The sequence below is a fragment of the Cheilinus undulatus genome, linkage group 14 (genome assembly GCF_018320785.1).
Source record: "Cheilinus undulatus linkage group 14, ASM1832078v1, whole genome shotgun sequence".
Taxonomy (NCBI): Eukaryota; Metazoa; Chordata; class Actinopteri; order Labriformes; family Labridae; genus Cheilinus; species Cheilinus undulatus.
The window spans coordinates 47593128-47610745 of record NC_054878.1 but is presented as its reverse complement, the minus strand read 5'-3'; the positions used below and the strand labels follow the sequence as shown (position 1 = coordinate 47610745).

At 39.7% G+C, this 17618-nt stretch overlaps 1 protein-coding gene across 4 annotated transcripts in view; it reads right to left on the bottom strand.

Annotated features, from left to right (window-relative positions):
- The window catches only part of senp6a (SUMO specific peptidase 6a), a 40483-nt gene that overhangs the window by 10911 nt on the left and 11954 nt on the right, over nucleotides 1-17618 (bottom strand). For all 4 annotated transcript variants that reach the window (XR_005992862.1, XM_041805664.1, XM_041805663.1 and 1 more), the window contains 7 exons: nucleotides 17270-17370; nucleotides 14805-14957; nucleotides 10094-10161; nucleotides 7642-7736; nucleotides 5189-5573; nucleotides 3298-3536; nucleotides 2898-3038 (listed from right to left, as the gene is read on the bottom strand). Coding sequence is in view for 3 of the 4 variants with exons in the window: in XM_041805664.1 (XP_041661598.1) it covers nucleotides 2898-3038; nucleotides 3298-3536; nucleotides 5189-5573; nucleotides 7642-7736; nucleotides 10094-10161; nucleotides 14805-14957; nucleotides 17270-17370 (1182 nt within the window). In the remaining variant the exon portion in view is untranslated. The remainder of the gene's footprint in view (nucleotides 1-2897; nucleotides 3039-3297; nucleotides 3537-5188; nucleotides 5574-7641; nucleotides 7737-10093; nucleotides 10162-14804; nucleotides 14958-17269; nucleotides 17371-17618) is intronic.

The window sequence follows — 17618 nt, the reverse complement described above, 5'->3', positions numbered from 1 at the left end:
AAAACCTCACGTTTAAAGAATGGCCAAGTGGTTTTCAGCAACTCTCCTGTATAATCTGGTACCGCAAAGCGGTTTGGTCCAGTCCAGTTATGTCCTGGTTTAGCTCATTAAACTCTGATTTTACTCGTGTTTCCTCAGCTGATGTTTGTCCAGTATCTCACGTTGTGAGGGGAAATCCATCTCTTTTTTAGAGCTCCAGGTCATGTGGCTCAGCTCAGTAGAGCTGGTTGCTCTTCATCTGGTACCAGTTTGGCTTTAAAATGTGGATTAAACAAGGACAAAGGATGGAGGGAAGGAAATTGGCACTCAAACAGGAGCTAGCTACAGCAGCTCGCATTAAAGAGCTGTTCAGTAGGACAGGCTCATTCGTGAATGGCTCATCATTACTCACCTACAAGGTTTATTCTGTTGATAGTAGAGCCCGACCGATTAATCGGCGGGCCGATTAATAAGGCCGGTAATAGCGAATCACAGATTAATCAACATCGGCCAATATGTAGCCAATATATTAAACCTTAGAGTTCACATGGCATGGATCCGTTGTGCCTTTCTAATCATGTCTTCCAAGCATTCGTAGCTCTCACAGAACAGTTTCTAGTGAGCCCAAAACTTGGCTGACCTTCTGGAGTCTCTGAGGACAGTGTTGTCCTATACAACAATACGTGACACAGTTTATAAAAATATTGATAACTTTTGAACTGTAAGTCATAGAAACTTACTCTTTGTTTGCTACCATAGATGTCTCCGTAGCTCTACAGGACACCATTGTAGTGAGTTAGGAACTTTGGTGACTTTTCGGGGTCTTTGGAGATTAAGTCCACAGCGTTACATCCTATAATAATTGTCTTTTTATCCATTTTTAATCCATTTTTGATCATGTACTTTGACTTTCTTCAGTGGGCAGCCATATTTGTTTGATAAACCAGACCATTATCTAATAAAAGACTGTTATACAGCGTTTAAACGTTGTCTAAGTTGCATCTTTGTGAAATAAACAAAGATAATATAAATATAAAAATTTGTGTTCATGTACAGTATATATCCTGTGTATATCAATGTTCTTATTTTATATATCGGCCGATATATCGGTTATCGGCCACTATATCGGACATCTGCTTTTTTAAGCCCCTAATATCGGTGTCAGTATCGGTCCCAAAAATCCCATATCGGTCGGGCTCTAGTTGATAGTATATTACTTTTTTATGTTGAAGGGGCTCAGATAGCCTCTAAGCTCAGAAAAGACTCCCAAAGCCTGTGTCTCCCTTTACCTAGCAAGAAAATGCTAGCAGTGTTAATTCGATTGGTCGATTAATTGATCGGAAAGCGTGTGAGCAGCTAAGAGAGAGACGTACAGAGAACGAGAAGCACAGAAAGCTACCAGAGTGGGATATTTTCAGATATTTTACAGCATTAATGCTCAGACAGAACACATCAACTTGTCACAAAGTTGCAGGCTGTTTGTATTGAAGTGGCGCTGCTGAGTCTCTCTGCTCTGCCCTCCCTCACTGTATCAACTCCCGCGGTCAGTTTAATTCACCTGTCGGCAAATAGGCTGCGTAGTATAATGTCGATATATAATCTCCTTAAAGTGTTCACGTTAGCGTTAGCTTCTCTTACAGTCACACAGAAAGGAGTGTTGATAAAAGGCGATGTCTGCTGGTCATTAAGTCCCAACAAGCAAACTTTTTTCCTCTCACCTCTGTAAATAAACGCTGCATGCTGCCTGCTTTATGCTCGTAAATGACACAGCGCGGGCTGGATCAAGTGATCCTGTTATTAGTTACTGTTACAAAGGAATGAAAAAAGATGATCTGAGGTTATTTTGTAGGCTGTATGAGTTTACAGAGTTACCTCGCCGGGATCACGGAGATCAAAGGCAGGTGCGCGCTGATTGTCTCTCAGTTAATTATATTAAATAGTAAGACGTGATGAGCCAAAAATTAATGCTTCCAAAGGCTTTTTACGTTCATTTTAGGATCATTTAGAGTACCAAGCAGGTGCAGTGAAGAGCCTGGATGGATTGAATTAGTCCCCAACAAGGTCACTTTTTATAATTAATGAAATTTTTTTACCTGAATGACCAATCGATTAATTGGTGCCTGGGTGCGATTTAGGTTGACCAAGTTTTTCTTTGGTTGACTACAGCCCTACTAAAAATGTTCATCGACAGCCTTTTTTCATGACAAAAACTAGACTAAGATTAAGAAAAATAGATCTGTGATGACTACAACTGACAAAAAGTAAGTTTAGTTTTCATCAAGATGACTAAAACTAGACTAAAATGTAATGTAGCTCTCGTTGGACATTCAAAATCCGTGGTATTTCTGTGGGTAAATCTGTCAAAAAAACAATGCATCTGTATCTATTCTGCCTCTCAGCTGTAGAAAGCAGGGACCCCAGGTTTGGCAGAGTGCAGAGAACACACTACCATGATTTAGTACCAGATTTAGGCAAGAAAATAAATGCTTGGACTAAATCTAAAGACTAAATTGTGAGGACTTTTTATGGATTAAAACTAGACTAAAACCAAGAGGATAAAAATGACTAAAATGTGACTAAAACTAAAATGCATGTCATTTAAAGACTAAAACTATGACTAAAATTAAAATTATCTGCCAAAATTAACACTGAATGCTAGACGCTAGAAGGTTTTCAGGACACGCAGGAGTAATTTGCAATATCATAGCCAGTGTATGCAGAAATTTTCCCAACAACTCTCCTCCCCTCCCATCATTCCAAACAGATGGCCCCCACTTCCTGCCCGCCATGGAGCATTCAGGGTCACAAACAGCCTACAGCGCTGTAGACGTTTTAAATCTGGATGTATTTTAACTAATTCTGTTTTTACAATGACTGACATGATTGAGTTTTTTGTTTTTAAATGTGTCTTTACTCACAACCACAGGTTTGGTCACCATCCTGCGCAGAGTACCAACTCTTACGCTGCGACACTCCAGGATGATGCTGTCGCACTTGTCAGGCAAGATTTTGGGTTTCTTCGTCTTTGGAGTTAACTGCTCCGGGGGCTGGTTTCCAAACTGCAAAATAACAGGATAAACTAAAGGACCAGCAGGGGGAGCATTTCATTCCACTCTACTGAAAACTAGGAACCAAACCTATAAAATCCTCTGGTAAAAACTGACAGCACTGCTCTGCCTCATCAGATACGTCTTAGGAGTAATCAGTAAAGGGCAGTTATTACTGATGCTAAGAGGTTGTATGAAAAATAAACTCCAACGACAAAGATTCTATAGAAAAACTTAAAAATCAGGCAGTTTTGGACCAAAGGAGTCTCACCTGGTCCTTCATCCGTGCTCTCCGTGGTATCGTGATCTTCATATTCACATCTTCGAAGAACTCTGCACCCAGGTCCTCCTGCTCTCCTGGACTCTTCACTGCAGCCTCCACTCGGCCTCCAGAGGGCGCTGGGGAGGAGTGAGCCGAGTCTGCGGGTCTAGGAGAGACACTGTCCAGTCTGTTGACGCTCCCTGTGCTGGCGTTGTCAGCCTCCTCCTCCTCATCACTGGACAGGACAACTGGGGAGGAAAGGTCAAAGAATTCTGCTTACAAACTTTAAAAACTGGGCCGGCTTCAGTTGTTTAAATTTTTCTGGACTGTTAAAGCTTTGGTTGGTTATGTTGCGTCTTCCTTTAGTACTCAGATCCATCCCCATGAGTCAGTAGTTTTCAAATAGTGTGGCGAGGCACACCGGGTAGCCTGAGGCAAGATTAAGTATGTTGTGGGAAACTAGACAACCATATCATCCACCAATACAACCATACAATAACTAAAAACAAGAAGTGCCCATATTATCGACATCATTATCAGCAGATATTTGCTCAGATGTGAAAATCTCTGCTGCCGATGTAACCAATATCAGCTGAAACTATCCTTCAGAAGTATCAGCCATTTAGGGGTGTAAATATCAGCCAATATCAACTGTAAATAGCAACCTATATCGGCTGTTAGTATTGTCTGACAGACTGTAAATATTGGCTGATATTGGTTATAAATATTGGCCTATACTGGATGAAAACATCTGCCTATATCATCCGTAAAATTGGCCAAATCAGCTGTAGATCTTGAGCTATAATGGCTGTAAATACCATCCAATATCAGCTGTAAATATCAGCATGTATTTGCTGTGAGCATCAGCCTATATTGTCTGTACACATCCACCTACTGGTTCTAAATATAGGGCTGTAATGGCTTTTAATAATGCCCTGCAATGGCTGTAAACATCAGCCACATTGGCTGAAAATATTGCGCTTTAATGGTTCTAAATATTGGCCGTATCGGCTGCCATTATCAGCTTATATTGGCTGTTTATATATATGCCTATATTATGAGTACATGTCAGTCTTTATCAGCTGTGAATATTGGACTATATCAAATATATATTGTGGCAATATATTAGTAGTATATTGGCCAAAATATTTAGTGGTTTTGTTTTTAAATATCAGAATAGATGGCTGTAAACATTTGCCATTTTTGGGTGTATCAGGTGTAAAAATCAGGCTTTAATGACTGTAACTATCAGCATATATTAGCTGTATGCCTACATCATCTGCAAACATCAGTCTACATAATTTGCCAGTAACGGACTCAATCTATTTAAATCGTCTGTAAAGAATGGCTTTAAGTACCAGCCAATATGGGCTCCAATTTTCATCCTAAATCTGCTGTACTATCAGCCTTTACTGTCTGTAGATATCTGCTTATTTTGGCTGTAACTATCGGCCTATATCAGCTGTAAATATCATCCGTATTTCCACGCTGCTTTGTAGAATTTTAGTCAGGAAAAACAAACCTCTGTCAGCTAGAGTCTTTGTTCTTATTCTTTCCCATTCCTTTATCTTGAAACATGTTTTAAGGGCTGATATTTTTGGTTTGATTTTCATATTTTAATATCAGTATTGGCTAAGATTGATCTGTAATATATCCTCATATCAAATAACGTCATAAATCCATTATGCATCCCTACTTAAGATACAGTAAAGCTGTTAAAAAGGCTGTTTTGCATGAATTTGATATGAATTTGGTGTGCACTGAGATTCTGGCTTGATCTTAGGTGTGCCTAGGACAAAGAAAGGTTTGAAAACCTCTGCCACATGTGGATCTGGAGGTGTCAAATGGGCCGTATTTTTAAATATTTTTGCATAAAGACATTCTTCTTCCTCTGACTCACTGGGGTCATTGAGTTGAGCTGCCGTCCTCTTCCCTTTAGGGGTAGGGTTTCTAGCCCCGCAGCAGCTCGACGTCCCCGCTAACAGTGGAGTTCTGCCATTGTTTAAAGGCGTCAGGGATCCTCTGGTGCTCATGATGCGGATCGGCAGGGTCTCCCCGCGAGGCGCCCTCATGGTTGTGGCCGGTTTGTAGAGGTTCTGCGGCAGGCTGTTTGGTCCCGGGGAAGGCTGGGATCTCATGGGGGGTCTGGGGGTCGGGGATGACGGCGTGACCTGCTGACAGGGAAGCATGGTGGTGCCGTTCCCACATGTGTGACACTTATTGCTGTCCACACTGGGTTTGTTACACTTCACGCAGACTGACTGGTAGACGGTCGGCCGGAGAGGCTGCAGAGGAAAGACTCTGTTTAGAGCTGGATTCTTATGACATATTATCACCTCATATAAACTTAGCACAAAAAAGAAGGAAATTTGTGTTTGGTAGATTATTTCTTTGTTCTAACAATGCTTCTTGGCAATAAATCTTATACCGTTGGAAAGCCTGTTTATTACCCGTTTAAATGGAGCCACATTTGTATATAATGTGCACCAGTGCTGAAAGATGTTTAAATTAAAGTGGTACTTGAAATGGATTGCTGACACACATTTTACCTCAAAGAAACACCAAACCTGCTGCAATTTGAAGATTGCCGAAGGCCAAATTGCATTTCCAATGAAAATGTCGAGGAGTTGTTCAGCCTTAAGGTCTTTACACAATCGGTCCATTTTTTTCTGATCCGTAATCACAAAAAACGTCACGCTGAGTCCGATGGGTTTTTATTTGCCTTCACTGGCAAAATTTGTAGATTCTGGCAAATTGTTTCATACTGAAAGCCTCCTTTAAAATCCTGCTGGATCCATCCTAACAGAGCGCTTCATACAGCACACACTCATGCGTCATAGCGCTGAGCCAAGTTGGAGAGGCTGAGAGCAACTTTTTAATTCTGTCTCTGTTATGACCTGTGAGTCAGCTACACACTTCTGCCTTTTTCTGTTATATTTCCATGGCTGATACACATAATAAAACAAAAAACTACGGTGTTTAAGGTCAGGTTTCAGTGCAAGAGGAGGAGAGAAAGGGGAGGTTTCAGGTGAAGGTGAGCGAGCGAGAGAGAATAAAGCAACAGGCGGTGATCTGGATCATCAATCACCCATCTGTCTGTTGATATCCACATAATAAATGAGCAATCTTTGGTGTTTCAAATGAGATTTGAACGCGAGTGAGACAGAGAGGAGGGGTCGGGTTTAATCACCCATTTAAATCACTTTGATGCAAAATTTCACATAAAATTGAACAAAAAAAAAGGAAGTTCAAAAACATGGGCGGCATTTCCACTTTTAAATATTACATCTTGCTCAAAATTATATTTCCATAATTTTAATGATCAGTGGTATCAAAAAGTCTAGAAACTTCATTTCCTCTCTCTAGTTGAATCAAAAAAGAGAGAGGAAATGGCGAGGCTCCCACTCAATTCCCCAAATGTTGCCATCCATATGTGCAGCTTTTACCAGAGTTTACCTGCAGCTTTTAGAATTAAAAACAGCCCAATGTGTCTAAACATTACTACGGACACTTCTCAGCCTGGTCATCACCTATTTGTCCTTCTGCCCCCAGGGGGGGATAGAGGTCAATTAAATCTCATACCACCAGACTCATGAACAGTTTCTTTCCTGAGAACATCCAATCAACACAATCATTAACCCTTTCATTACTACCCATCATCCATGCAATACTGCCTTTAGACATGATTTTTATCTGAGGAGATCGGAGGCACTCAGAGGGATTGTTAATAAAAAGCTTTTATTTCACAAGGGTTAGAGAATCAAAAAAACCATGCCAACATGTGCGTGCTGACGTGATGTCAGTGCAAACCCCTGTTGTTGTGCGTAGCTTCCCCTCTTTGGGATGGATAGGCAAGACTGGTTCCCCTACGGAAGGGTGCCAAAAAGTGGGGCGGTACGGGTCGGTTTTCGAGGACCTTTTCTAACTTTTCTCTATGGAAACGCAGAAATATGCGTACCGTACCCTTCCGAACTGAACCAGACCGCTCAGTGGAAACAATCTATTTGTGTGTGTGTGTGTGTTTTGTAGTTTTGCTGGGAGGGGCATGTGCATGATGTATTCATGTGATGACAATAAAGGCTTCTATCTATCTTTACTACAGTTTGATTTCTAATAATATAAAGTGGTTAAAGTTATTGGTTGTTTACTGAGCACCAGGTGTTTTTTCCCTCCAACTAAACATTATCTATATTGATACAAATGAGAGTGTCCCACCCATTATCTCATTTTCATATGTAATGATAAAAAGTATTTTAAAACCTTGATTTTATGCCCAGCGCTGAGCTAAAACAACCCTACAAACAGAGTTATACCTGACATGTTTAAGGAAAGTTTTGGGTAATAAAGTCTTACCTCTGCTGCTTTGACCTGTGAAGGAAAACTACAACAATCCTCCAACGGTTTCCTCTTCTGCTGCACACGACGTTTAATGTTCAAGGATTCCTCTTCTGAAACACCAAACAAAAACAGCTGAATTAGACAGAAATGAATGGCATTCCATACATTATTAATAATAAATACTCACTCACTTCATCAACTTCAACACTGATTTAAACTATTATTAAAAAGAAAATCTGGATTTTGACCCTTTAAAAACCAGAGGCAATGCAAGCAGACAATGCGATTATTGTACAATTATTAGCATGATCTTCGAAAATCATTATATGGATATCAATTTAGGAATGACCTCCAGGTAAAGTTTATGTGGGTATATGTTGATGACTTGGGTAATATTTATCACAATAACACCATTCTGATGAGCCCAAAGACAATGTTTACCCTGTGGTCTGTCCTGCAAATATCAGCCAGAGGTACATGGTGCTATACTGCCATGTTGATTTTTAGAGGTGTAAGGATTCATTGATGTATAACAACATTAACGATTGGTTGATTCATGAAATACGCTTTTATTTAGAAATTCCCCCCTGCATGCCTGTTGACAGTTTCCGCCCCAGGTAGCGCCCTCAAAGAGCTAGCTGCATGGAGCTAACTAGCGGAAGTGGGTTTAAGTTTTGCGGCTGAGGGAAAGAGGATATCCTCCCCTCTACTGGCTGTGTGGACATATTTCAGACACTACCAAATCCAAATTGTATCATGACAGATTTTGTGATATCATAATATAAAATATATTATCCTTGCCCAAAACATCGGTATCATATCATATTGGGATGACACTGGTGATTTGCACCCCTATTGATTTTATGGGGTAACGGTCTAGAGATGATTCCCAGTTTTTGTTTCATTATAGAGCATGTAGTAGCAGCCTCTCTTCTCCCTGAGAGACTTTAAGGTTCAGTGTGGAGGCCTGAGATCTCTTCTTCTGCTACCAAAAGCAGGAAGGAGGTTCAGCTTATCTTTAGCCCTGCAGATGCTGCTGACCAGTGGTCGCATTGACAGAAATTTCTCTGTCACTGACCAAATTTCTCAAAGGATAGACATTTCAAAAGCTGTTAGTCATTTTGTAGCCATTTTAGTAGTCATGCCGTAGCCTGTGGGCTCTACCTCTGACTTCAACACTGCAGATGACTGAACTTGCATTGTTCTCTGCGCTCTGTGAGGCTGGTCTCACTGTGTTAGTCACAGAGGGCTACAGCTGTTTGTGTGATGCAGCATGCTTCTAAATGTGAGCAGAGTTTCATAAACTGTAGACACGGTCTCATAAATGGTGGCTTTAATTTTAAACTGAAGAAATAGTTTGTTCTTATTAACTATTTTGCACACATCTGTGTGCAGCTGCTGTAAGGAATCATGGGCACACAGAGGCTGAGCCATCACACAGTCCTCCTTATGCCATTTACCTTGGTACAAAAAGAGTGACAGCCTGGAGGAGAATAAAGCAGGATGATGAGAGCAGGTGGTGAACGCTCTGTAGTATTTCAGAGATCACACAGTAAACTTCCCAAGGCTAAACCATGCTTAGCCTAAATAAAGTCTGTTATATTTCATTTTTATTAATATTGTTAACATAGGAGCTAAATAGGTTGGAGGCTACTCCACACCTTTGCAGACAGAGTTGTTGCACGGGTTGCGATCGCCACACCAACATGTCTTTCCTTGTTTTATAATTCTAATTCATTAGATTGAATGCAGTGTTTGCAGATCTAAACTTCAGACTAGAATGGACTAAAGTTGTGCAGGTGCAGATGCCTAAAGCGTGCAGTATTAGTCAGAAATCCTGCAGATCAGGCAAAAATGTACAGGGCTCTCCAGTGCAGCCTTTTAACAACTTGTGAATTACCTATGGTCTTTAAACTACTTCATCTTAATATTAAAAATATACTTTAAAAAGTAAATGATATCTTTAAAGGCACAGATCTTATTTGCTTGCTTGAAGACAAATTATGTTCTGCTGTCACTGCATAAAAAAGGGCATGAGAAGTGAAAGCTGTGCTGCTGTGTTTGTCCCTCTCAATGCCAATAAAAATACATAACCTTAAAGATTATTCTTTTTTAGGAAAAGGGTGCTTTATAAATTGAATGCAACTGTTTAGATTCGCTTTCATTATTTTATGTTGACAATATTAAAGAGGGAAAAGTCCATGACAATGAACAACAGAAAAAAGTTTGGAGCAACCTCTGCTGACTGTCACGCTCAAACACTTCTTATTAACTCAGATACTAAAATAACTGAACATGCACACCAGACAAACCCATGTCATAAAATCTGTTCCTAAGAGGAACACAGCATGTCAGCTGAGATTAGAGCTCTCTGCGGTTAAATCACCACCCCTCTATTTCCCACCAAAACAGCTTAAATCTATCTCCTGAAATCTTCTTTAAGTGTCTGTGGAGCTGTGGAGAGTACCTGGGGTCTCGGGACACGTGAGGACGATGCTGTCCAGCTCCACAGCCTGTTGTGTGGTGAAGTCACTTCTGTAGGAGAGGAAAACAGGAAGTTAAAAGCAGCAAACAGGATTTTACAGTCAGATTTACAGAGCCTTTAAAAAGTAATCATCCCCTCGGATGTTAATCCTTTCTTGATTTTATACATCAATCATGGTGAAAATAATTTGGCTTTGACAAAAAAAAAAAAAACTCTTTAAAGTCAAAGTGAAAACAGATTTCTACAAAGTAATGTAAATGAAATAAAAATCTGTCATATAAAATAAGTGACTGCATAAATATTCCCTCCTTCTATTCAGTATTTAGTAGAGTTACCTTTGGCTGCAATCACAGCTCTGAGTCTGTGTGGATAGGACTCAGTCAGGCTCAAACATCTGGATACAAGCCTTCCAGGGCCGGATGCTGAGAAGCATCCCCACAGCCTGATGCTGCTGAGAGAATCCCCACAACAAGATGCTGCTGAGAAGCATCCCCACAGCATAATGCTGCTGAGAAGCATCCCCACAGCATAATGCTGCTGAGAAGCATCCCCACAGCATAATGCTGCTGAGAAGCATCCCCACAGCCTGATGCTGCTGAGAGAATCCCCACAACAAGATGCTGCTGAGAAGCATCCCCACAGCATGATGCTGCCACCACCGTGCTCCACAGTAGGGATGGTGTGTGTGTGGTGATGTCAGTGTTTGGCGTCTTGTCTGATGGTCAAAAAGCTCCATTTTGGTCTCCTCATACCAAAGACCTTTCTTCCTCTTGACCATGGAGTCTCCCACAGTCCTTCTGGTGAACTCTAGTCCAGATTGAATCTGAGTTTTCTTCAACAGTGTCTTTCTCTTTGCCACTCTCCCATAAAGCTCTGACTGGTGAAGAACCCGGCCAACAGTTTTTGTCTGCAGAGTCTCTCCCATCTCAGCTGCAGAAGCTTGGAGCTCCTTCAGAGTAGTCATAGGTGTCTTGGTGTCCTCTCTCACCAGTCTCCTTCTTGCACGCTCACTCAGTTTGTGAGGACGGTCTGATCTAGGCAGATTCCTTCATCTCTTCATGATGGATTTAACTGAACTCTGGGGGATGATCAGAGCCTTGGAAATGTTTTTGAATCCATCCCCTGACTCAGAATTTTCAATTAGCTTTTCTCTGAGCATTCTTTTGTCTTCATGGTGTAATGGTAGCCAGGAATACTGATGAACCAGTGACTAGAGCTTCCGGACACAGGTGTCTTTAGACTACAATCACGAGAACACATTCACTGCACTTAGGTGATCTTCATTTCCCGAACTGTGAGACTATTAGAACCAACTGTATGGACAATAATTTGCATTACTTTGTAGAAATCTGTCTTCACTTTGACATTAAAGAGGGGGTTTTGGTCCAAAAAATTTATATAAATATTGATCATGATTGGTTTATAAAATCAATGAAAGGGTAAAACATCTCTGTCTCTGAAAGCATGTGTTAACAAAACTGACAGATGACCTTAAATTTGAAGAAATCAAGCAGTTTTCAGGAGTTTTAGATTTTAAAATCTTGTTTTCACTGTAATAAAATACAGAAGTTCCTGCTGAGAATTTCCTGCAAAGATCTGGAATTACATTAACCAATTAAACCCTTTATAGGACACTCCCAGCCTAATTTCTTATCAATTTCTATAAAGGCGACACAAAGGAAAACAGAAACAAGCTGTAGAGGTTAAAGCAACCAGGGAGCTCTGTGGAAGTGGAGTAGATGTCATTCTCCCCGTCAGAAACTTTTACACAATTAGACAAACTTTAAAAAATTTGATTTTAAGGTGGCAAAAATAAATTTCATATTAACAAAAAGGCAGATTTATGGCATTTTTGAGAGGATTCATTCAGCTATGAAAATAAAAACAAACAGCTGATCATTTTGAGAGGAAAACATACATGCAGTTAATGCAGATTATGAGGTTTTTGACGTAAACATACCCATAAGATCTTTATCAAAGGTCAGTGGACAGAAACACGGGGACTGATATTCCACCAGCACGTGTAAACACAGAGCTGAGGTTGGCTAATCATCAGCCAGACTGCAGAGATAAGTTAAAGGTCTAAACTGTCAGAAAACAACACTCTGTGCCATCTGAACAGCATCAGATCACTTTAAAGAACCTGTAAAGTCAAATCCAAAGTTTTTGTCCTAACACTCTAGAAATGTTGGAATATGGCTGCTGTAAACATGTGAAAACTCTGAGATCTACATGTGACTGAATTCTGGATTTAGACTGTTAGAAAGTTTTCACCTCTTTCCTGGCTGGGATTAATGCGGGCGGGGCAAATATGTGGACTGATGATGTCACCAGCCCACAGTGGGGAATGACCCCGCCCCTCTAACACTACAATCTAAAATCACAGAGCAGTTCATCTCAGTCCAGTCTGTTGTTAGCTGATGTGAAAGGATGGTCCAGTGTTTCCAATTCTAAAGGAGATAATAAAGGAAACAATGAAGCTCCTTTCCTTATCATTTAGTGCAGGGGTTCTCAAACTTTTCAGCCCACAACCTTCAAAATAAAGGTGGCACAGATCAGGGACTGAAGATGGTTGAACATAGCCATGTACATTCAAGAAAAGTCATGTGCAGACAAGGCCACCCATTAAGGGGGTTAATGGGAGAGCTTTCTGGGGCCCAGCCAAACTGGGAGCCAGCAAAATCATGGTCAATTGTAAAGTTAAGCTGTGGTATTTTAGATTTTACCTGAATAATAAACACTCTTATCAAAGAAACATTTTAATTCATTTGTGTAGTAAGTAGCAATCTTGAAAATATAAATCCTTATGTTAAAAACTGAATTAAAATATGTTAATAATAGCTAAAATGGGTTAATAATGCCAAAAATGGTCAGAAAGGTGGTGAAATTAGATTTTAAAGGTAGCAGAAATGGATTAGAAATGTCAAACATTACAGTGGCAAAAATGGACATATTATGTGGTAAAAGGGGGATTCAAAAGTGGCTGGAATGGTGTTAAAGTTGCAAAACAGGTGAAAATGTGGTGAAATGGAATGAAAATTGATATAAACTGGCAAAAAAGGGTTAGCTGAGACATAAATGGCATATCACATTGTGAAATGTGGCTTAAAAAGTGGTAAAAGGGGTTAATAGTGGCCATAATGTGTCAACAGTAGAGCTGTGAAAAAATATCGATACAGCAATATATCGAGATACTTTGACATCCGATACAATATCGATACTTCAACTGTTAATATCGATTTTTTTGTAAAAAGTAAAAACTCATATTTTAGCCGAGTTGTTAGTAAAATACGACTTCCACACCTCCACATGGCTTACAAAATAACACCTGCACAATTCAAAATAGACGTATGGAAGCATTTAGGCTTCAAAGTTAAAATGGGGAGCACAAACAGTGAGTAAGAGAAAGGAAATGCTGTTTGCAAGCTCTGCCTTGCTGCCATGAAATATAACGGGAACACCACCGATGTATTGTGTGATTTACATATACATCATCTCTATATTTTTCTTAGTTAACTGTGTAGAATATCGAAATATATCACTATATCATGATATCCTGATATATCGTGATACTATCGTATCGTGACCCAAGTATCGTGATGCATATTGTATCGTGAGGTTCTTGCCAATACTAACCCCTTGTCAACAGACCCAACAACAGGCAGAGAGTGGCAAGATTTGGTTTAGAAGTGGCAAAAATAGGCAAAACATAGTGGTGGATAAGGTTTAAAATGGTCAAAAAATGGGTTTTAAGTAGCAAAGCTGTGTTATAATTGGCAAAATTGGTGGTAAAAAGTGATTTAAAATGGCTTAAAAACAGTGTTAAGTGGCAACAGTGTGATTCAGAAATGTTCTTGGTTCTTTTAAGGCATCTGGAGACCCTCTCTCAGTGTCTCGCGACCCTAATGCTGAGAACTCCTGATTTAGTGAATTCAAACAGCCTTTTTCATGGCCGACACTCAAACATTTCCGGGTCCTTTCACTCAGTTAGGAACCTTTCTAAGGACAAAGAACTACTGGAATGTACCCTCAGTTTTACTGACACTTCTGTTGTCACTGTCATGCCAAAGCTGCATTTACCAGCAAACATGTTGAGTTAATGAATCCACACAGAACATGTAAACAGAGATGATGTTGAATGTTGATATTCCAGGACAAAAAATGAAGCATGAGGTGAGATCTGATGAACAAATCCTTACCTTTCCTTCAAATCAAGGCTGCTTTAAAAAAAAAAACAAAAAAAAACAAAGAGAAGACGATCATCTCATCTGTCCTCTGTCATTCTTTACTGTCATGGACACATGATCGGCTATGATGACCCTTTAATCAACTCAAGATAATGGAAAGGAAAAGCTGCTCTCTATTACTCCAGGATTCTAAATTCTTCATTCAAGGTTTTCTGTGGTTTGACAATAATCCAACGATAACAGTCATTGTTTAAAGCTCAGCCTTGGATTTAGAGACGGATGATCAGCGTATTTGGCTTACTTTAAATGAAGCAAGTTTGCCAAAATGTAAATACATTTATCTGAGAAAAACCAGCCCACAGCGTGACTCACTGAATCCATGGCAACATCCTCTTTTCTGTTTACATCTCAGCTTCAAAACTCAGAGAATCAGAGCGCTTTCCCTCCCTTTGTTAAAAATAATCTTCAACAACAGGAAGCAGCATAAAAATGAACTTTTTTTTCACCTTTGGACTGGCTTCCTTATTGTAGAGGGCATCTGTGCGTGCTGGAAGTGTCGTCCTTGTAAAACAATTCCTTGTGACGGCGCAGGTCTGATGATGAAGTAGTTGGTTCTGTTGGGCATGGGGGGCGAAGTTGCTACTGTGAGAGGACCCTCGCTGCAGGAGGGAGATGAGAAAAGGAAGACTCAGTCTCATGGCTCTTTATGAAAGTTTAAGACAGTGGTTATCAAACTTTTCAGTCCACGACCCCTAAAATAAAGGGGGCAGAGACCGGGACCCCCGCTGTACCTGGAGGTGGTTGAACAGCCAGAACATTCAAGAACAGGCAAACAAGGCTGTCCATAAGGGGGGACAAAGGAGGAGGTTTGTGGGACCCAGCCAAACTAGGGGTCAGCAAAACCATGGTCCACTGTGAAGTTAAGCTGTGAAAACCACATTTTATATTTGACCTGAATAATAACCACTCTCATCAAAGAAACAAATACATGAATTTATTCATTTAGCCTTCTTTAAATGAACAAAACTTTTGGTAAAAACATAACTCAAATGGGTTTTAAATTGCTTAAACTGGTTAATAATAGCAAAAATGGGGAAAAGGTGGTGAAATTGGATTTTTAAAGAACATAAATGAGTTAAGAGTGGCAAAAATTAGATAAAAGTGGCTAAAAAATAACCAAAAATGGGTTAAAGTGACAAGAATGGACACAGAAAGTGGTAAAATGGATTAAAAAGTGGCTGAAATGGCTATAAAGTGCAAAAAATTGTTGGAAATTAGGGGGAATGGAATGGAATGAAAAATTGATATTAACTGGAAAAATTGTGTGACTGTGGTTTAAATAGGCAGAAAAGGAGTGTAAAAAGGGTTGACAGAGGCAATAATGGGTCAACAGAGGCAACAATAGGTAGAAAGTGGCAAAAAATTGGTTTAAAACTGGCTAAAACACGCAGAAAAAAGTGATGGAAAGGTGTAAAATAGACAAAAATAGGTTTTAAGTGGCAAAAACATACTAGTATTGGCAAAAAAGTGATGAAAGCGGGTTAAAATTTGGTAAAATTGCTGAAAAGTGGCAACAGTGTAATCAAAAAAATCTCTCTTAGTTCTTTAAAAGCATCTGGAGACCCCCAAAGGGACCGCCAAAGGGGTCCCGGCCCCAAGGTTGAGAACCACTGGTTTAAGAGAACTGCAGTTATTTATGTCTAACTTGTTTTTAATCCAAAAATGTAATGTCATGAAACTACACAGCCCTTTTCATAGCATGTACAGCACTGATCATAAACTGGCGGCCCGCGGGCCACATCAAGCCCCCCCAAGGCTTCCTATTCGGCCCCCAGAAGATCATTAAATTCAGAAAAGGAGGAAAAGAGGATGCTGTGGTTTTAAGATATATTTGGGTTTTAAATTTCTGCGGCGGTTAAATCCACCAAAAGCGTAAATATTTTAAAGATATATTTTTTAAAAATGGGTTAAAACTGATGGAAATGTAAAAAATGGCCAGATAAAGTGGTGAAAAAGGGTTAGAGTGGCAAAAAGGGACACAAATGGGCAGGAAAAGTTGTGAAAAGAGGTTAAAATGGTAAAACAGGAAAAAAGGGGAACATTTTTAAAAATTGGTTCAAAGAAGCAAAAATGCTAGACAAAAAGGAATAGAAAAAGAGATTTAAAAAGTGGCAAGAATGAATAAAAGAGTGGCAAAAGGTGATTAAACATTAAGGGAAAGGAGTAAATATGGGTAAAATAATGGCAAGAATTGAGTTAGAGAGGCAAAAAGGGGCAAAAATATAGCAAAAATAGTCCAGCAAAGTAGTGAAAATGGTTTCAAGAGTGGTACAGAGGGGAAATAATTGGCAGGAGAGCGGCTAAGAGGGGTCAAAGAGTTGCCAAAGGAGCAAAAAGTGGCAAAACTTGGTTTAAAAGTGGCAAAAATTATCAAACTGGGTTAATAAGGCAAAAAAGTTGCAGAAATGGCCAAATTAAGTAGTAAAAGTATAAAAATATGAGTTAATATTGGTGCTAAATCCCAAGTGGGGAGGGCCCATTCTCTGGGATTTGAAAAAAAAAAACACAATTACTAGTGCATTTATCTGTTAATTAGGCCAAAATTTTTCATTCAATTTTTTCTATTTGAAAGTCCAGCCCCCAGAGTCTCTGTCAAGACTAAATCTGGCCCTTGTGCAAATGTAGCTGATGACCCCTGATGTACAGTATACAGTACACAACAAAACAAGGCTTGCTGCTGAAAAGACCAATTAAAAAACAAGGAAACAGGGGAAAATGGAAAAATTTCTTCAATCCCTTCAGGTCCTGAAAGCTCCCTGCACAGTCACGCCTGCTAAAGGTTCACCACAGTATCAAGAATTAATCCCTAAACATTTTGATCAATACAGAGTAAAAATATGATATCTTAGCCTCTTAAAGCTGTGAAGAAATCCTGCGACACACCAGCAGAGTTTGTAGAAGCTCAGCTTACCTGGGCCGTTTGGGAGCCAGTCTGTTCAGAGCCCTCATGTGATTATTTGTCCGGTTTCCATACGTTCTCATAGGATCTGAGAAGTGCCTAAGAGTGGGAGTCTGGAGGACAAAAACATATTTATATTCATATTTTTCAACAAACAGAAGCAATAAATTATTCTACATTAAAACCAGCACAATATTCAGCAGATTAAACTATGATTCTGAAAAAAACATCAGAGTGTGATTATTTTACTCATTAGAAAGAAGAACATACAAAAATAACATCCCCACTGCAATAAAAGCCTTAAACTGGTACTTTAACACATTTCAGATGAATGATATATTGAACCTTCTGCAGTAGGACA